Below are 21,406 nucleotides of genomic sequence, written 5' to 3'. Positions count from 1 at the left end.
TAAAAATATGATAAAAGCTACAAACAGTAGGCATCCCTGCCAACACACAGAGGACTTATTAAGAATTCTTACCCACACATTCCACCAAACATCTCCTAAGGCTCATGCTACCAAATAAAATGTGCTTCCCCAGTTAACATGAAGAGTCTAGAATCAGATTGTGTTTTTAAAATGAGAATAAGCCAATTACTCCAGAGAATCCAAAAACCCAAATCATCCAAGACCACAGACAAGACCACACTGAAAAGGAGGTTCAAAAATGACAGTATGCCAGACAGCTCCCCTGCCAACGAGATACCCTCATCAAACCATTCAGGAACATCGCCCCTGCCTTTGCTCCAGAGAATGGCTTGCTAAGTAAATGAGATTTGGGGCAGACACAGTGACACAGTGACACGTGTCTGTAATCACAGCACTGTGGAGGCAGAGGCACGGGGATCTCTATGACCTCTATGATTTCAGTCTGACCTACATGGTGAGTTCCAGACTAGCCAGGACCATACAGTGTGATCCTGTCTCAAATAAATACATCAATGAAGTAAGCAGAAAGGGAAAAAAAAAATGAAGTTTGTAATAAAGAATGCCAATTCAGTTTCCAAACTGAAGATCTAGGCTCCTGTGCCTGTAGAAGGCTTAGAGCAGATAAGACCAGAGACAAGGTCTCTGAGACAAGAGTGTCAGGTGCCCACCCAACCCACCATTCCCAGCTGTTAGGAAACAGAGCCATTGATGCCCAGCAGTTCTACCCACTGGATGTTAATGCTCCTTCAGGAGAAGGGAGACATTCCAGCACAGGTGCTCCCCTTGGGGACGACAGCCAAGCACACAAGTTCAGCCTCCTTCAGAAGTAGCAAGCTTAGACTCAAAGATGAAATTCCATTCTTTAAAAAAAAAAAATCTTAGTGGGCCAATGAGATGGCTCTGTGTAAAAGCACTTGCTATGCAAACCCAAAGATCTAAGTTCAGTGCCCTGGTCCCAGGGTGAGGAGAGAGACCCCATCCTCTAAAGTTGTCTTCTGACCTTCATACATACAGGCCTACCCATGCACTCTATGCACACACACACTCACACACACTCACACAACTCACACACACACTCACTCACATTCTCACACACTCACACACTCACACTCACACACACCTAAGTGTGATTGACAGCACCCAATTCAGGCAGCTAACAACTGGTCACTTGCATGCACATGACATACTCAACAGCAGGGGATCTAGTGCCCTCTTCTGTCCGACAAAGATACGTGCACTCCCATGCACATGCCCACATGCAGACATACATATAATTTAAAAATAAATTTGTAAACAAATTATTTCTTAAAATACCAAAGTACAGAGCAGCCTCCTCTTAAGAGAGAGAAGCCTGGGACAGGCGCATAAAGCATCCTCAACCCAGAATACTACTTGTAACGTTTTTTTCCTCTCTCCAACTTTCAGGTGGTCTTTGCTCTTACAGACTTTGTGATAGAGAATCTTGGCAAACAGTTTATTGAGACGCCTCCAGTGGACCTGGCCACTCTGTACCAGGACATGTCAAACAGCACGCCCCTGGTCTTTATCTTGAGCACAGGCTCTGATCCCATGGGTGCCTTTCAAAGGTTTGCCAGGGAGAGCGGGTATGCAGAACGGTAAGATCACAACACAGGGTTATAGTTATATATGCTTTTATATACGTGTGTGGATACATATATTAATATGTATGTGTGTATTATGTGTATATGTGATATGGTTATCAGCCTTGTCAACACTTATACTAAAGTGCCCCTGGGCTCCCCCCCTGCGGAACAGAGCTTTCCCATTCAAGTAAGCTTTACTGGTAAATAAACTGGGTTAGTCCTCAGCCATGCCTATTGTTAAAGAAGTGAAAGAGCAGATGTAAATTTCATCTGCGCCAAAGAGAGACTGATTGCCTAAAATTAAAATGCAGTCTAGTGAAAATCTATTAGGACCTGTTTAATACATGATTAACAATCACATAATCATACAAAGAGTGAACCTTGCTCCTTACGTTCCAATACGTTTAAGAACAGGATTCTTTATGTTCTTATAATCTCATCTTTCTCAATATGACCTCCAGCTCAATGAGATCCAAATAAAGTTGTTGGTGTGGCCTCGTCCCCGGACTGAGAGTTACAGAGAGATGATGGATGCATCTCGTTATTTAGACTTCGTGATTTGTATTCATTCAGCTTCTGCAAAGAAACAGAATCATAGGCTACTGATGTGTGTGTGTGTGTGTGTGTGTGTGTGTGTGTGTGTGTGTGTTTATGTATAGAAATGTATTATAAGGAATTGGATCATGCAATTACAAAGTCTGAGAGGTCCCAATTTCTTCAGTCAGCACCCTAGAGGCTCTGAAGGGCTGATGATGTATATATAGCTCCAGTCCAAGTCTGAGAGGCAGAGGGCTGGAACAGGTGAGAGAGAGTATGAGCTCCAGCCAAGTCAACAGACTTGAGACCCAAGAAGAGCCATTGCTTCAGCCTGGAACTCCATGGCCCAGTCTGACAGGCAGGCAAGCTGAGTTTTCTTTATCTCTGATAAACATGCAGACAAACAAAGCCCACATGCAAACCGAGCAATGTGTTGTCAGTCCAGACACTGAGGGAAACCTCTGCTTCACCACCAGATGAACACTAAGCCATGCAACCAGAGAGATCAGTGCATACACACTGCAAAGAATACAGACATTAGCTGAGCAGGGGCGGCGCACGCCTTTAATCCCAGCACTCAGGAGGCAGAGGCAGGCCAGTCTCTGAGTTTGAGGCCAGCCTGGTCTACAGAGAGAGTTCCAGGACAGCCAGGTGTACACAGAGAAACTCTGTCTCAGAAAAAGAAAAACAATGCAGGCGTTATAAAAGTCATTAAGTAAAAATAGCAACCACACAAATAGCCGTAGTAAGCATCAAGGAGAGGGGACAACCTGCTTTCCATAGTTGCCACATTATATGTTCAAAATGTCTACATTTCAAATAAATTACACCTCATCCAAAGACACAAGAAAGATGGGAGAGTATGGTTCATTATTTCCCAAGGGAAATAATTAATCAGCAACTTACTTTGAAGAATGCAGCTATTGTACTTAACATTGTAAAACTTTTAAAATATGTTTTAAATGACTCATAATAACTGGATATAGTCATCAGACTTGTATCCTTTGTGTTATGATCAGATCTGTGTAACTGACAACTCCATCAAAATCCTTTCTATGAGCAATTTTGAAATAGACAATTAGCTATTGTCAATCAGATATCATAATCTTCCTGTCTACCCGCACCTGTTGGCCGTCCTTTATCTTTATCCCCAGGGTCAGCTCGAGCCATGATCCTATTCTACAAGTCCTTAAAATCAACTTTTTATTTTCCACATATAGGTAAGAATGTTCATTATTAGAACACCAAAGCCTTGGACTGTTTTAATTATACTCATAACAGCTAAAGGAAAGCAGAGAGGAGGAACTGAAGGAAAACACAAAAAGACGTCGCTCCCAAATAAGGATATCGACAAACAGGGTTTACATGCAGGGACCAGGTAGAAGTTTTAGTGAGACACAACTATTGAAATGAAGAGTTCACTGAAGGGGTGCAGCACACGTGTGAGGAGACAGGGGAAAGACCCAGGGGATGTGAAGACAGGTCAACTGAGATTGTTCAGAGAAGGAAGAAAAAAGAACAAAGAAAAACTAGTGGCGGCCTGGGAGATGTAAATGTGAACGTCCCAGGGGAGGAGACAGAAAAGCACAGAAGAGATGGCTGAAGATGTGTTTGTTCCCTTGGCACTGACACCCTGGTTCTTAAAGCCTGGGCACTCCGACTAGATGAAGTGAATGACCAGCTTCCTGTATGTTCAGTTTATGAATAGCAGACTGTGGGTCGGCCTGGTCTCCATAATCACATGAGCCAATATCAAGTATACCTTATATATGAATATATACATATATCTGCGTGTATTGTGAGAATGTGTCTGCACACATTTTTAAGTAATAACGGGTGTGTGTCTGTCGTGTGTGTGTGTGTGCACGCTATTGGTTCTATTTTTCTGAAGAACTCTACAGAGGGTGTGAGGTTTCTCTGGAGGTGTGAAAACACTTCTGGAATGAGCGGTCACTCACTAGACATCCAACATTGTGGATGTACCACAAGACATTAAACTGCCCACTTTACAATGGTTAAAAGAATGAATAAGTATTACAGACGCAAAACAAACTGAGATGATCTGTTTTCACACCTGTCAAGACATGCTATAACATGTTAAAGTCATTTAGACTTTATGATCCTTGTCAAACTAGATAAACAGATGGGTAAAAGAGAATACAAAAATCAGAAATGCACCGACCTATTTTGGGACATTATTTATGATGAAAGTAATGCTTTAGAACAATATTTTAAAAAAGGAGTAATCATTTTGATAGGTAGTCATTAGACAGTGGGCTGGCCATACACATAAAACAAACTTCAACCTAAACCTCATCTTGTGCATGTAAGTTGATCCTAGTACTGGTAGATAAAACATGGTAGACAACATGATAAAATAGAGTATTAATATAGGTAACATCATTTGATATGGAAATATTTCTTAAATGAAATATCAAAAAGAGAGATAATTTAAAAGATTGACAAGCTAAGTCTCATTCTGTAATCCTACCACTCAGGAGGTGAAGGAAGAGAATTTCAAATCCACGGCCAACCTGAACTATGCAGTGAGTCTAAAACTCACTGAGCAAAGACATTTCCAGGCAAGCTTGATGACCTAAATTCAGTCCTTGAGTCCCGCATGGTAGAGAGAATTGGCTCCTGTAATTATTTCCTGACTTCCATATGTACACCATGGAACCTAAGCACCCGTGCACATACATATGACACACAAACACCACATGCGTACAGAGAATATAAATAAATGTAAATTTAAAATTAATTAAGATTATTTATATTGCAAGAAAGTCTTCCCCTGTTGTTGTTCCATCCAGAGTGCAGTCGATTTCTCTGGGACAAGGGCAGGGCCCCATTGCTGAGAAGATGATCAAGGACGCAATGAAAACCGGAAACTGGGTATTTCTGCAGAACTGCCATCTTGCCGTTTCTTGGATGCTGGCAATGGAAGAGCTGATCAAAACCTTCACCGATCCAAGTAAGTTGTGCACATAGCTTCCAAGGAGTGGCGCGCGCCATCCTCACACAGCCTTTCCCGTCCAGACAGTCTCATGGCAAGTCTCCATTATAGACCTCATGCTTTTTCCTCTTGAAAAGAAAAATTTGAACAATTGGGAGGTTAGGTAAAGATCCACAGTCAGGATTCAGAAATAGGCCTTTGGACTCCCAGTAAAGGAATGATCCACTGAGTAGTTTGCTTCACAAAATGTCCTATGGGAAGCCATCTGAACTTGAAATGTGTCCTATAGCTGTGATCAAAAGAAGTAGAGAAGCAGTCTTGCATCAAGGAAAGACTTTAAATCTCACCCTGTAACATAAAAGTGCAGAGCTCAGTGTTGTGTCCCCTGGCTGGAATCCCTGTTCTTGACAAGAAAAGGCAGCAAAGGCAGAAATGCAAAGTCATCATTGGCTACATGGAAAGTAGCCAAAGTAGCTCAAGGCCATCCTGGGCTACAAGACATCCTACCTACATGACCTGGTGTGGTGGTGCTCAGTACTCAGGAGGCAGAGGCAAGTGGATCTCTGTGAGTTCAAAGCAAGCCAGGTCTACATAGTAGCCAGGTCTCAAACAAACAAACCACAGAACCAGGAGGCCATGGGGAGAATACCAAATGGCCTAGTGTATCCAGGACCCTTTCTCTGGGTCTTTGCCAACTATAGCAAGCTTTGAGAGAAAGAAGAGCTACATGACTCTTGTCTCGTTCCCTCACTGCTGCCTATGGAGAGTACCCAGCTGCCCTGCTCACTAAGTCACCATTTCTGAAAGGCCCCTCATCCCCAATGCCATCCCTACACATTTAAATGGAAGGAGTGAGAGGGAAGGGACTTCACCTCCAGTGATAATGACAAGGTCTTCGCTACAGGTCAGGGTCCAGCATCACAGAAGCAGTTCCTGGTGGTAGGTAGGGCTCCTTCAGCTTCTTGCCAGCACTGCTTTAGCAGACTGATTAGAGGTAGGCATGAAGTCCCACTCCTAGCTGAGGAGCTGTGGGCAATTGATAGCTGCTGGGGCGAGGAGAGTTGGTCTTCACTGAGCGTAGCCCCTGCTAAGTTGGCCATGCTTCACTGGAAGGCCACACATCCACAAGTATTTGGGCAGCAGAAGTGGACCTGATAGGTTTTTTTTTTTTAAGTATTAAGTATATTTGATCACACTGTGAGCCCCGATATTGTGTTATTTACTAGAAAGCCCTGTTTTTAGTTGTGGTGTGGCCCAGCCTTAGCACACACCTTTAATTCAAGCGCTTTCTGCTTGAATATTGTAAACACAGTTAAATAAAGTCAACCATAGGTGAAGAGGCAGAGCAAGCAACCAGTTGACAGGAAGTGAACATAGGATTGAGAAAAAAAAAATACAGAGAGTAAGAGGGAGTCAGGATGATGGATAGAGATGCACAGGAAGTAGAAGTCTGACGGAGATTTCTGAGGCACAGTGAGAGAAGGGCGTTGCTGAGGAGAAAGGCCCAATGGGTGCTTTTCTCTGTCTCTCTGAGCTGGCAGGCTTTCCTCCCAGCAGCTGACTCCCAACTCTTCATTGGTAAAATCGAAAGGTTGAGATTTTTGTTAAACAAACAAACAAAGACAGGGGAGCAGCTGTGGCGCACACTTTTAACCCCAGTACTAGGGAGGCGGAGGCAGAGGCAGGAGGATCGCTTATGAGTTCTAGGCCTGCCTGGTCTACAGAGTGAGTTCCAGGACAATCAGGGCTACACAGAGAAACCATGCCTCAAAACAAGAGCAACAACTAACAAACAAAAAATAATAATAAGACTCAAGGGGTTCTGGGAGGAGTTTGGGGAGGGGCTGAAAATGATCAAAACACACATAAAATTCTCAAAGAACCTATATATATATATATATATATATATATATACACATGTACACACACACATATGAAATGTTTTTATTGCTGTGTCTAGTTTCTTTATTGAAATGTGCCCAGCCCGGCTGACAGGAAGTCTCAAGATGGACTACTCACACCTTTATCCTCAAACACCACTTTATGATATACTGGAAATTTATGAACTGAGTCTTTCAATGGCTGTTATAGTATTGTTTTCCTTCCCTAGAATAACGTCTTCTTGTAAAACACACACACACACACACACACACACACACACACACACACACTACTCCTACAAGCTATAATTTTCCTTCCCTCTGTTTTGCTTTGTTTTAAACAGATCAGACAATCAAGGACACTTTCCGGCTTTTTCTAAGCTCTATGCCTTGTTCCACATTTCCTGTGACAGTCCTTCAGAATTCTGTCAAGGTAATGTATGAATATAACTAGACTGTGAGCGAGTTCATCTCTGAATATCCACCCAGGGGCTCCAAGCATCACAGACTTTGCATAGAGCCATGTAGGAGACTATGTGGCCGGGGTGGGATGGTGGAAGATGGTAATAATTCTTTCAAATGAGAGCAGGAAGGGAAGTGATTTCCCAAGACAAGCTCTTCTTTTGCATATACTGGCCTATTGGCCATTCAACAATTCTGGCTCTTCCCCTCTGCAAGAAAATGCTACATGCATGGAGTGGTGAGAATGGGCCACTCCTGGAGCTAAGGGACTGTCTCAGACAGGAAGGCCTCCAGCTGCTGGGTTTCAGGAAGAGCTGTGAGTTTCAGGAAAAGGGAAATCTCTGTATATGGAAAACCAGAGATGCCTCTTTCCTCTCTTTCCTCTCTTCCCTCACATCATGGGAGATCGTGGAACAAAGTATACAGGACAGTTCTGCATTTTGAGATGACCACAAAATCCGATGGACACTTACTAAGCTCTCTAGCTTATATTTTATGGGGAGAAAGACCTCCAAATGGAAATATCTGTTGTTTTGTGATGGTGTTTCAACCATGATAGTTCTGAGGAACCTACTAGGCTCTGTTCTCCATGGAGTGTGGTTGAACAAGACAAAAAGTAGGGGTACTAAGAAGATGGTTCAGTGAGTAATAGCACTTGGTGCACAAACACAAAGACGTGAGGTTCAAATCCCCAGCACCCATATAAAAAGTCAGTTATAACATATATGCCTGTAGCCCCAGGGGTAAGGAGAGTAGAGATAAGAGAATTACTAGGTACTACTCAGCTATTAAAAAGAATGAATTTATGAAATTCCTAGCCAAATGGATGGACCTGGAGGGCATCATCTTGAGTGAAGTAACACAATCACAAAAGAACTCACACAATATGTATTCACTGATAAGTGGATATTAGCCCAAAACTTAGGATACCCAAGATATAAGATACAATTTGCTAAACGCATGAAACTCAAGAAGAATGAAGACCAAAGTGTGGACACTGTGCACCTTCTTAGAATTGGGAACAAAACACCCAGGGAAGGAGTTACAGAGACAAAGTTCGTAGCTGTGATGAAAGGATGGACCATTTAGAGACTGCCATATCCAGGGATCCATCCCATAATCAGCTTCTAAACGCTGACACCATTGCATACACTAGCAAGATTTTGCTGAAAGGACCCAAATATAGCTGTCTCTTGTGAGACGATGCCGGGGCCTAGCAAACACAGGAGTGGATGTTCACAGTCAGCTATTGGATGTATCACAGGGCTCCCAATGGAGAAGCTAGAGAAAGTACCCAAGGAGCTAAAGGGATCTGCAACCCTATTGTTGGAACAACATGATGTACTAACCAGAACCCCGGAGCTCTTGTCTCTAGCTGCATATGTATTGAAAGATGGCCTAGTCGGCCATCACTGGAAAGAGAGGCCCATTGGACTTGCAAACTTTATATGCCCCAATATAGGGGAATGCCAGGGCCAAAAGAATGGGAATGGGTGGGTAGGGAAGTGGGGGGCGCTATGGGGGACTTTTGGGATAGCATTGGAAATGTAATTGAGGAAAATATGTAATAAAAATATTAAAAATTAAAAAAAAAAGAATTACTAGGGCTTGCCAATCTCTAGCCTTAGCAGCAGGGTCAGTGAGAGACTGTCTCAAACAAATAAGATGGGGAGAAATAGGCTTTCTAACACTCTCCTGAGCACATTCAGGCCCTGAGCACACATACATGTACACATAAGCACGTACAGAGAGAGAGAGAGAAAGAGACCACAGGGAATGCCCCCATGGATATTAGTTATCCATATCTCAATGTCTTCAGTCTACATGTGCTATCCAGAAATAATGCATTTCTATAAAAATCACCCTCTCTGCCATGTATGCTGTTTCTATATCCAGGTAACTAATGAGCCTCCAAAAGGCTTGCGTGCAAATATCAGGCGAGCCTTTACTGAAATGACACCTTCGTTTTTTGAAGAAAACATACTTGGAATGCAATGGAGAAAACTAATATTTGGCATTTGTTTCTTCCACGCAATTATTCAGGTACACTCTCTAGTCTGTCTTTTTTAATGATTTTCTTATTCCTATTCGTGTGTGTGTGTGTGTGTGTGTGTGTGTGTGTGTGTGTGTGTACCTCACATGGGTCTTTTCAACAGCAGTAAGGAAGTGTTCTCTGATAGAAATGTGTCACTAGTTAAGATGCAAGTGAAAAATTGAAGAAGGCATCCTGAAACTGGAAGGGCCCCTCCTGTGTTGGAACCAGAGTTCATTTAGCTCAGCCACCAGCTTCCTTGCCTCAGCGGCTCACAGCTCTGCCTCTTTCCTGAGGAACACCGTCGCCCAGGTGAACATACAAGGTCCAGTTCAACAGCTCATCTCTGCCTCACACCCCTAACCTGCTTCCCTTCCAGAATTGAGTCCCAACATCGGCGTCCCCTACAATGAAAACTCCAAGAACATTTTTATTCTCTTTTCACCCACATATATTTTGCTAATCTTCAAGTTCACCTGATTTCTTTTGTTGGTTATTGTCTTGAGGCTCAATCTCTATGCTCAAATTTACCACACAGCCTGGACTTTCCTTGAATTTGCAGCCCTCTGTCTTTGCCTCCCCACTACTGAGACAACAGGTGCATGTCGCCATCTACGGTTTGGTTCATTTATTTTCCTTGTGTTCATCTACTCCTACCTGCTCTTTTGGATGAGTTTTATGACCTTTAAGAGACTCCTCCTTACCTGTGACCAGAGCCTGAAACCTTCTGTGAGATAACTTTCAAACCAGCATTGGTTTCCTTCCATCTGTTCCACACATTACTTAGTCTGTTGCAGCTTGTCCTTGAATTCTTGACTCTTTGCTGATCTCTAGGCACTTTTGATTAGACTGGCTTCCTGGTTTTCAATTCTGTGTGCTCTACTGGAGGGAAAGGGGTGGATAATGGTGGACAATATGGACTAAATAAACAAAACAGTTAAACCAAATGGTCTGAAGAGATCATAGACAGAGCCTCTGTTGCCACTACCAAAAGCAGCCAGGGCGTGAGGTAGTATAACATTTAGTAAAAGTTGGATCTACAGGAGAGATCATGGGACCAACTTCTAACCCAGTTGAAATGTTTCATCAGTTTGAAATTAAGAAATTGGGTGGAGGGGACAATAAAAATAATAAAGGGAAGGGTGATCTTACAATGGGAAGTAAGGACATGAAGATTCTGATTATGTCTACCAATTTCAGTTGTCTGTAATTTTTTCATGTCACCATGGAGAAGTCAGTGGTTGGCCAGCATCATCTGCCATGACAACAAGGTAGAGCCAAGCTCCTTAAAACAGCAAGGGAGCGTGCTGTGGTGCTTGAGAGTCTCAGTGAGGGGTTGTCAAGGTCAGCTTGGCCTCAAGACACATCTATGGGAGACTGTCTTGATTCCTAATAGATGCGGGAAGGTCCAGCCCACTATTGGGGGCACCATTCCCCAGGCTTGGGTCTCGAGTTGCGTAAAGGAAATGAGTTGAGTATTCTCTCTGCTCTTGCCTACACATGTGATGAGACCAGTCACCTCAAGTTCCTGCTGCCATGGCCTCCCCGTAGTAACGAACTGTAACCTGGAGTTAGAAATACAAATAAACCCTATCTCCCTTAAGTTGCTTTCTGTCAGAACACTTTGTTGTGGTGATAGAAATAAAACTAAGGCAAGGATTCTCTCTCCCCATCCCCACCCCCGTTTCCCCTTCTCTTTCATAATTAAAGTATATTTTTATGCCAAACTCTAGGTGGAATTTTTCCCCTTATTTGAAATGTTTTGTTTTACCCTGCAGAACAGATTTTTTTTTTTTTTTTGGTAGATCTGCCAAATCTAAAAGAAAAACAGATTCTCTTTTAGAAACATGGGGGCTATTAAATGAAGACGTGTTTGGCCTGCTTGGTAAAAACCTGGCTGAAACTGAACCAAATGTTTTTAACTGGGTGCAGTATGGAGATGCCCATCATTAATGAAAACATCTCTTTTTCAATACAATAATACTAAAAATTAACTTCTTTGTCATTAAACAAAATTAAGTTCGTCAATTTTATCTCAGGATATTTTCATTCTCCATTCTAGGAGAGAAAGAAGTTTGGCCCCCTTGGCTGGAATATCTGCTATGAATTTAATGACAGTGATAGAGAATGCGCCTTACTGAACCTCAACCTTTACTGTCACGAAGGAAAGATCCCCTGGGACGCACTAATTTACATTACTGGTCAGTATGTGCACATGGCCAGGGCGTCTGGCCGTGGAGCAGAGCTGTTGACTTATATCTCTCTGGCCCCTGTGAAGTCTGTGTTCACCCCCAGTATTTAACGTTGGCAGTGACAACTGACGTCCCCACTGTGAGCGTACAATAGTGATAAACACATCATGCAAATATCTGCACATAGAAAATTAGGAAGACATTTCTCAACAATAGCAATAACTCCAGACATCATTTGTATGCGTGTGTATGTGTATTGTGAGAGTGATGTGTGTACATACCCGTGTGTGTGATTGTACATGTGTGTACATGTGAAATCTAGAAGTAAGCATAGTGTATTGATCAATTACTCTTCACCTTATTTTTTTATTGTCCTTTGAAATTTTCATATATATATCCAATGTATCTTGATCACATCTCCCTTCCTCTTCTCCCTCCTACTCCCCCTATGCAGATCTGGGGAAGACATTTTTGTTTGGGATGTGGCCACTGGTAGGTTTCCACCTTTTTGAGGCAGGGTCTCTCACTGAACCTGGAGCTCACCTATTTGGCTAGGCTGACTGGCTAGTGCACCCCGGGAACCTGCCTTTCCCTGCCCTCCCCCAGGTGCTGGAAATATAGCCATCAGGCCTGGCTTTTACATAGAGGCCGGGGATCCACACCCAGCTTCTCATCCAGGTACAGCAGACACTTTACTAGCACCCATCTCCTGAGCCCCGGGCATACGTTAAATATTTAACGTGAGTCAATATGCGAAAGTCTTACATCAACCTCGACAATTTCCATACATGAAATCCTACTGGGAACACTATGGTAATAAATACAGAAGTGTGTCAATGAATCTAGAATCTTCCCAAGGCATTATATCAACATCAAAAGTCATTCACCACGGTCCCTTCCTGCTCGGGTTTTTTGGAAGAACACTGAAGTACACCAGGTGGCAAATCCCTGGGGAGAGAGACAGTGCAGCCATAACTTTGCATTCCCTCTGACATGATCTCTGACAGGCAAGCTCTCTCTTTCACTTGGGATCCATCTTTTCAACTTCCTGGCTTGGCAGCAATCATTTATGAGGTGTGTATAAATCGACCATCTTCCTACAAATGTGAGGTGCTGTTTTACTCAGTGAGTCCAACAGTGAGAGCATTTTAGAAACTGATAGTCGCTGGGGGAGGTCAAGACTCAGGAACATTCTGAAACAAAGGAAATGGGAAGTGAAGCCCAATGGCTTTCGTTTCTGTTGTTGAAAGAAATAAAGAAGAATTCTAGAACTGAAGAGGTGGCTTAGCAGCTAATAGCTGCTTTTGCCGAGGATCCAGGGTCAAGTCCCAGCACCGGCATAGGCATTCAGGACTGCCTGTAGCATCACTTCCATGTGATCTGACGCCCTCTTCAGGCCTCTGTGGGCTCCTGCATGCACACAGTGCATCTAAACTCATACAAAAATCACAAACATACACATAATAATTTTTAAAAAATAAAATAAAATAATTAGGGTAGCATACACATTCTGCTTTTTAAAACTTGACTTATCTTAAAGGGACATGGCAACTACTTTTGATACCAACTAAATGTGCATATAAATAAATGTATTAGAATTCAGGTGTGTTTATTAATGTAAAAATATGTTTTAAAATGCAAGCTCCCTTTCAGGTGAGATCACCTACGGGGGGAGAGTGACAGACACCTGGGATCAGAGATGCCTTCGAACTGTCTTGAAAAGATTTTTCTCTCCTGAAACATTGGATGATGATTATACATACTCTGACTCAGGTAAAGGGCTTTTATGGGGGAAAAAAATCCCTTCCCAAGAAGCCTCAGACTCTGTCCATCTTCACAGCTCCATCGCATCCCCATGTTTGGCTGTCAAAGCTGGTTTGAGAGAAAGAACACAACGCTGTAAATTAACTCTGCATTAAACTTGATTGTATTCTATCTAAATGCACTTTCAGAGCTCTGTGCTAGTGTATTTTTAATATCATTAGAGAGCACTTCCACCACCAAATATTGAGTACTAAGGGTTGAGAACTGGAGGTAACTCATTCTGAGTCAGACAGTAGGTAGATGGATGGCCACGGGTGTCAGTCGCTTAGAAGAAAGGATCCTAGTGCAAAAGTTCACAAACACCCCTGTGGCCGGGTTGCTTCAAGTCAACTGTGTGTCTTGTCATCATCAGGGAAAGGGCAGTGGCCCTATATTTCAACATTTTGCAAATGTGGCCTTTGATTTGAGGGACTAGAATCTGTATACCAAACCAATGCAAAGACAGTTTCTAAGATGAGCAGAAATCTGGATCCCTTAGTGAGACTCACTTCCAACGGTGTCCATCATCCTTCAGGCATGTTACTACTCTCTGATGCTCATGGCCTCAAGAAAACTCAGTGAAACTATGGGGCTGGAACAATGGCTGAGTGGTTAAGAGCACAGACTACCCTTGGAGAGGACATGTGTTCTGTTCCCAGCACCCATGTTGGGTGGTACACAATTTCCTGTATGTAATTCCACCTCCAAGGAACCCAACACCCTCTTTCTGGCTCCCAAGGCACATGCACTCAAAAGACTCACACATACAGATAATTTTTTAATTGAACTAAAAAGCAAGCCAGGCAGTGCTGATCCACTTGATTCACATTTGTCTTTTGTGATTTTTAATGGCAGGCATCTATTTTGCCCCCTTGGCTGACAGCCTCCAAGAGTTTAAGGAGTACATTGAAGATCTACCTTTGATAGATGATCCAGAAATCTTTGGAATGCATGAAAATGCTAACCTTGTTTTTCAGGTATGTGGTCTTTCTGTTTAAAATACAAATTTATATTGTGTATATAAACTCAAAACAGTCCTCCTCTGTGGACTATAATGCCTTCAGGAAATACTGGCTAACCTTTCTTTCAACAATGGTTTCAATTCAGCCTGGCGCCTTTGCAGTCTTTAATGAGACTGATCTTCCAGCAGTGACCAGAATCCTTCTGGGCTCCATACCCTGAAAAAATGAAGATGGTACCCTCTGATGCCCAAGAAAAATCAGTAAAGCTGGACACAGCCTTCACAGAATCCTAAGGCGTGTGTGTGTGTGTGTGTGTGTGTGTGTGTGTGTGTGTGTGTTTTCCCTTCCCTTTTCCCCCACCCTGGACATATTTGGCTCATGTTACACAAAGGTCATGGATATGCACGCTTAGATCAGAGCAGTACAGTTATAAATGCCCTAAGTATCTCTTCTCAGCCCTTGCATTCAGATCCTGTGTGCACGAATCCAAGGAAGAAAACTAACCTTACTTTCTCAAAGTAGCCGATGTACCAGACCACAGCACTGGCTTCAAAGCAGCAGTGATCAACACAGGGGTTTCCACCCCTTTGGAGGTCAAACGGACCCTTCACAGGGGTCACCTAAGACCATCAGAAAACAGATATTTACATTAGGATCTATAGCAGTAGCAAAATTACATATATGAAGTAGCAGTGAAAATACTTTTATGGTTGGGGGACATCACAACACGAGGAAGTGTATTAAGGGGTCACAGCATTAAGCAGGTTGAGAACCCCTACTCCAAAGAGTATGGTGGATTATTGTACTCCTCTGTCGAGATCTTCTGATGATGACTCTTATCTGAGAGTGATCTGAAGTCTCTTAGCATCTGAGAGCCCCTCCTGACCCTGGGCACAGCTCACCTGGCCCACTTTCGTCATGCCATCTCAGGCATCCGTAAAGAGCAGAGCTGTGTCTCTGAGGGTTCCAGACATCTCTAATGCTCAAGGGTGAGATTCTCCCTGAATGTGTCTGGGCAGAGAGATAGCCATTGTTTGTTTTTTTGTTTTTTTTTTCAATTTAAGTTTTGCCCATATACAGGTTAGAAGGTAAAGTTTACCTCAGAATCAAGGAATCTAACAACACTGGACTCTCCAGAAATCTCATTTCATGTTTGCCAACAATAGTCCTGCTCCTTTCAGTGGGCATGAAATGATGTGTCCTGTTTCTCTCATTCTGCTTTCAGGCAAATACACTTGTGGCTAAACTTTCTATTTACTCTGCTCTGACCTCTGATTGTCCTAAAAGGTGGAGAGAACAGGGAAGAGGGGGGAAAGGATAAGGAAAAGAGAGCATTGGAGGGCTTGCCCAGCCTCCTCTTCAAGAGGGATAAAGCTGCCCTCCCACCCCATGCAGCACTGTAAACCAGACGAGGAGATGTCTGTGTTTTTCATTGGTTTCAGAATGACTACGAGAGCAGATGTGTAACGAGTCCCAGGCCTGTTCTTCTCTACAGCTTTCCTTCTTCAACAGTTCTGGATTATCAATGCAGCCACTTCCCTTTGAACAATTGCCCCCTTTACTTCCATAGAAGTCTGATAAGATGGAAATTGGAGAGATAGCTCAGCAGTTAAAAGCACTGGCTATTCTTCCAGAGGACTTGGGTTCAATTCCCAGCACCCACATGGCAGCTTACCTCCATCTGTAACTCCAGTTCCAGGGGATTCAATGCCCTCTGCTGGCCTCCTCAGACGTGCATGCACAGAGTGCACAAACGTGCAAGCAAACCACAGATACCCATAATCTAATGCACGGAGGTGGACATGTGACCCAAGCTGACCAAAGGCTGCTCCTCCTTCCTCTGCAACTCTAGTTGGTCCAAGAAGTACAGAGATGCATAGCACAGTATATGCAAATGCTGAGTTTCGGGAAGGGTCCTCCAGAATCATTGGCACCTGGGATGTCGTATCTGCAGTTAATCTTTCTTTCCCCTGATACTCCCAAACCCTCCCCAGCCACCATAGAGGGGAAGCTCAACTGCCATGGGAAGCACTAAGAGCAAGGGAGAGACAAACAGATGCCCATGTGCATAAGAGACAAGATGCCACCTGCACAGGAAAAACACGGTGCCATCTCCACTCTCTCGGGGTTCCAGCTGAGCCACGGAACTGAGCTGGCATTCTTAGTACCGATTCACAGGAGAAAAGTTTACAGATTTCGAAGAGGCTTTGTGTGACACCGGTGACAAATGAAGCCCAAAGAAATGCAAAAACTTAGTGGCTTGGTATTGTGTCACACACAGGGAGTCAAACAAGGAGAGAATGGCTAAAGGGTGTGGCAGGTCAGAGCAGGATGCAGAGCTTTGTGTCTGTTGTTGTTATCGTAGATTATAAGAGAATAATGTATCCCTCCATTCTTTTTCCTCCCTCTCAGCCCTCTGATGTCCTCTTGCTCTCTTTCAAATTCATGGTCTCTTTTCTTTAATTGGTGATGGTGGTGGTGGTTTGTGTGTGTGCATGTGCACGTGCGTGTGCATGTGTTCCTAAATACATGAATGCAGTCTGCTCAGTCTGCATGATGTCACTGATATATATACGTTTTCAGGGTTGAGCATTTGGTAGAAATGTGTTCTTCCATGGAAAGACTTGAATATTTGGGTTTTTTGAGACAGTGTCTCTCTACATAGCCCATGGCTGTCCTGGAACTCACTGTGTAGACCAGGTTAGCCTTGAACTCACAGAGATCTGACTGCATCTGCCTACCAAGTCCTGGGATTAGAGGCACACCACACCCCACAAGACTATTGTATTTTAACAAGGTCTCTTTCTACCAGATCCCCCTGGAAGAGCGGTTTTCTTCTCCAGATACCAGAAGGCCTTCTTTCATGTGAGAGTTTTTTAACTCCTGTTTTTAGGAAGGAAGAAGTTTGAAATCTGTCTTCCATCTGTTTGCAAGTTGCCTTTAGCTAGAGAAAATCTTTGTATCAAAGTGGAAAGTAGCATGCTCTGCTTAGGTTGAGTAACTGTGCCACTTAAGCAATGTGGTTGTCTTAGTTAGGGTTTTACTGCTGTGAACAGACACCATGACCAAGGCAACTCTTATAAAGGACAGCATTTAATTGGAGCTGGTTTACAGGTTCAGAGTTTCAGTCCGTTATCATCAAGGTGGGAGCATGGCAGCATCCGGGCAGGCATGGTGCAAGCAAAGCTGAGAGTTCTACATCTTCATCTGAAGGCTGCTAGGAGAATACTGAATTCTAGACAGCTAGGACAAGGGTCTTAAAGCACACACCCACAGTGACACATTTTCTCTGACAAGGCCATACCTCCTAATAGTGCCATTTCCTGGGCCAAGCATATTCAAACCACCACAGTGGTCTTAACACAAGATTTCTTCCTACACTTAGCAAGTTATATTTAAATAAGTGTTTAGCAGAAACTAGTAAAGGACTGACTAGGACAGGAAGGGGGCAAATCTGTAAGTGTGCGGCAACAGCCTCCTCTGCTGTCTGAGCCCGGCTTTGTCACCCCAGTGCATTGCCAAAATGTCAGTTTCTAGAATTGAGATGGACATGAGGAAGAAGTAAACTGTTCTGAGAATAAACTTGAATGTTTCTATGAAGAACAACCAGGTAACAACCAATCAAGACAGTAAGGCAGGCCGGGCGTGGTAGCGCACACCTTTAATCCCAGCCCTCAGGAGGCAGAGGCAGGTGGATTTCTGAGTTCGAGGCCAGCCTGGTCTACAGAGTGAGTTCCAGGACAGCCAGGGCTATACAGAGAAACCCTGTCTCAAAACAACAACAACAGCAACAACAGCAACAACAACAAAAAGACAGTAAGGCAGCCACCCCATGTATCAAATTCTGCTCAGAGCCACTTTGTCAGCTGGATGAGGTCCCTCTTTGTGCCTGACAATCACCCCTTGGAGCCATTTGCTGCTGAAAGATGCTCCCCTGAAGAACCGTGTAGAAGCAGCAGCAGCAGCCCTGTGTTCCCACAGCTGCTGGGCCTGTCACTCTACTGGAAAGGTTGTTCTAGTCTGTAGGGGAAGAAAGAAAGGAAGAAGATGCCCTAAAGACACAGGCAGTTAAAGTGGAAACTTGCTGCACTTCCGGCCCAAGCTCAGGGATGCCCACATCCATGTTCTATCTAGAGCTCCATGGGAGACCACGTGTCATTTCCTGGCACAGAGGCCAGGAAAGATGGAGCTGAAATCCTCTGCTAATTTTATGAGCCCAAGCTAGAGTTGCAGGCCAAGCCCTCTGATTGCCTCTGTGCTGGACGCAGTCAGTCAGATGCTTATTGATGAGGAAGAAGCCTTTGCCTTCCTCTCTAATATATGAGCATAAGGTCTCAGGTCAAGAAAGATGGATAGGTCTGGAGAACAGCGTTGTGTATGCAATCAACAATACTGTACACTTAGATTTTGATTGAGAGAGAGCTGGCGAGATGACTCAGTAGATAGGCTTGGTTGCTGCCACCAAGCCTAAGGACATGATACCAATCCACAAGGTGGAACTCCTTCCTTGTGGAAGAACTGACTCCTGCAAGATGTCCTCCGATCTCCACTCACATGCCACAGCATATGTGTGCACATACACACACACACACACACACAATTTTCTAATGTAATTTTTTTTTAGTTTGATTAGGAGAATACTCTCATATTGTATTCATACCATGGTTGAATTAACACCTTTGTTTCTGGAAATGTCCCTTATTCCTCTATGGAAACGATACACGCAGCAAACGTTATCTTGACTCCGTCTTCCCTGCTCTCTCTCTTACCACCTCTGCAGTACAAAGAGACCAACACTCTGATCACCACCATCCTTGAGGTCCAGCCAAGGTCCTTCTCTGGCGGCCAGGGCAAAAGCAATGATGAAATTGTCCAGGAGCTTGTGGCTTCTATCCAGACCAGAGTTCCAGGTAATAAACACTTGCTGGCATCTATCTGCCTGTGACAGGTCCCTGAGGAATAACTCAGAAAGCTAAATCATAAGCAGATGTCGAGGCTTAATTCTTCCCATAGGTTTTGCTTTCCCCATTGAGCTCGCCTAGCATGGGGTTCTCCCTTTATGTCTAGAGACGGACCACACCCTGACATTCCACCTGCAGGGACCACGAGGAGCATCCTGGCTTACATGCCACATGACTCTAGCCAGGCTTTGCTCTGAGCGCTGACTCTAAAGGCTCTGGACCTGTGCCATCCAAGACAGTAGCTTCTGGCCACATGTGGCAGCTTGTTAACCTTAAGTAAATCCCACACTGAGCCCTCTGCTGCACTGAGCATTTTAAGTGCTTGAGTCTCGGACAGTGCAGATGAAGACAATTCCCACATTGTTTAAGGTTTTATTAGAATCCCATTCTAGATGCCACCTAAGTATTTTTCTTCATTTAGGACAAATAGCTAAGTTACTTTAACCTTAGGGAATTTTTCCAAGTGATCACAAAAGAGCTACTCTCCCCCTTCCCTGAGGCTGACAGTATGTTTGAGTCCCTAGAGCATTTGTTCATGGTTGAAAGTGAAGGCGTGACAAGGGAAAGCAGAATGAGGTAGAGAAAAGGACCACAGCAGAGTCCAGGCAATACCCCAAAGGATGCCAGACCAAAAGAAGCCATGCGACCCAAGAATAATCCCGTCACTCCCCAAAACACAAGGGCCGGGCCCCAAACACGGAATGTCCCCTGGGCAGGGAGCTCTGTTACTGTTGAAGAAAACTGCCATTTAATTAGGGAGCAGTTTCTTCTCAATAAGCATGGTGGGAGAAAGAAATGGAGCAAGAATGACGGGCGTTGGAGGCAGAGGGCTTTCTCCAGAGCCCCATCGATGCTGACGAGATTTTTCCTCCATGCTTCATAAAGTTCACTCTTAGAGTGTGCAATGGGAAGCCAGCTTCTTCTCCACTCCTGGTGGAGCTCATGCGTTTCCAGTGAAACGAGAAGCAGGCCATCTGCCTCATCTGAGGGGACAGGGGCTCTGGTCGGCTCTACAGAAGAAGGTGGATTTAGAATCTCCCCTGAGGGAAATGATAGGACTCCTGTAACCAGAGCTCTGTGACCCAGAGAAATCAGGCTGACCCACCCCCTGCTGAGTGATGTCCCTCCAGCAGCCGAACTGTGAATGCCTAGGAAGGAGTCTAGTCTGTGTATGGTGCGTCTTAGAGCCTCTTATGCTCTCACACTCTCCACAGATGTGTGAGGGAAATGCAATTCCTTCCTTCATTCTATCCCATGTGGCTCATCTGGCCCTCCATCTTGTAGGACTAAGGGGTAGGAAGCACACACCAGTTGTCTGTGAGTGATGCTCAGTGGTTGGGATAAACTCTTATGTCTCTCTCAGCCTCCTCTCTAGGAGCTCTACAGGGAAGAACAAGACTTACAGTCATGTTCCTGAAGGGGTGGGGTGGGTTAACTGGGCACCCAACTTCTGGTCTCTGGAATGTCACTGGCTGGCTGAGCCACCACCTTTCTGAGTAACATTTGCTACAGAGGTATTCAGAGCTCCGCCTCTCGTTCTACCAAAGACACTGTATCTCGTGTGGAGTCAGAGGACAACCTGTGCGAGTCGGTTCTCCCCCTTTTCTCTGTGTGTTTCAGGGATGGAACTCGGGTCGGGAGGCTCATCAGCAAGCACCGTTACCCACTGATCCATCTCCCCAGCCCCACCTCCATGCCCACTGTCAGACTGACTCACCCAGACCTGCTGCTTCCAGTCACTCTGACCTTTGCCTTACCCGCTTTCCTCTCACCTCCTCCCCATGATTACCCCAACAGGGAGCAGGCTGCTCTTTCCTCCGTCTGGTACATGCACTCATGCACGCTTATTCTTCCACAGCATCCCAGCCAGTGTCTCCTTCAATTTACCCACCTGTGTCCAAGCCAAAGACCATGTAGTTCAAACAGTCACAGAGGGTGACAAGAGCCATGACAACAAGTGAAATACTAATTTAATATCTCTCTCTCTCTCTCTCTC

General features: G+C 44.2%; 1 protein-coding gene across 1 annotated transcript in view; it reads left to right on the top strand.

Annotated features, from left to right (window-relative positions):
* Dnah6 (dynein axonemal heavy chain 6) overlaps positions 1–21,406 on the top strand; it is a 195,330-nt gene that overhangs the window by 165,402 nt on the left and 8,522 nt on the right. Inside the window, exons 64-71 of the mRNA XM_021164519.1 lie at positions 1,447–1,637; positions 4,976–5,136; positions 7,343–7,431; positions 9,357–9,503; positions 11,555–11,693; positions 13,338–13,457; positions 14,343–14,464; positions 19,230–19,359. Of these exons, the coding sequence (XP_021020178.1) occupies positions 1,447–1,637; positions 4,976–5,136; positions 7,343–7,431; positions 9,357–9,503; positions 11,555–11,693; positions 13,338–13,457; positions 14,343–14,464; positions 19,230–19,359 (1,099 nt within the window). The remainder of the gene's footprint in view (positions 1–1,446; positions 1,638–4,975; positions 5,137–7,342; positions 7,432–9,356; positions 9,504–11,554; positions 11,694–13,337; positions 13,458–14,342; positions 14,465–19,229; positions 19,360–21,406) is intronic.

This window comes from Mus caroli, chromosome 6 (assembly GCF_900094665.2).
Source record: "Mus caroli chromosome 6, CAROLI_EIJ_v1.1, whole genome shotgun sequence".
Classification (NCBI taxonomy): Eukaryota; Metazoa; Chordata; class Mammalia; order Rodentia; family Muridae; genus Mus; species Mus caroli.
The sequence above is the reverse complement of the archived record's forward strand: the minus strand, read 5'-3'. Positions and strand labels throughout refer to the sequence as shown.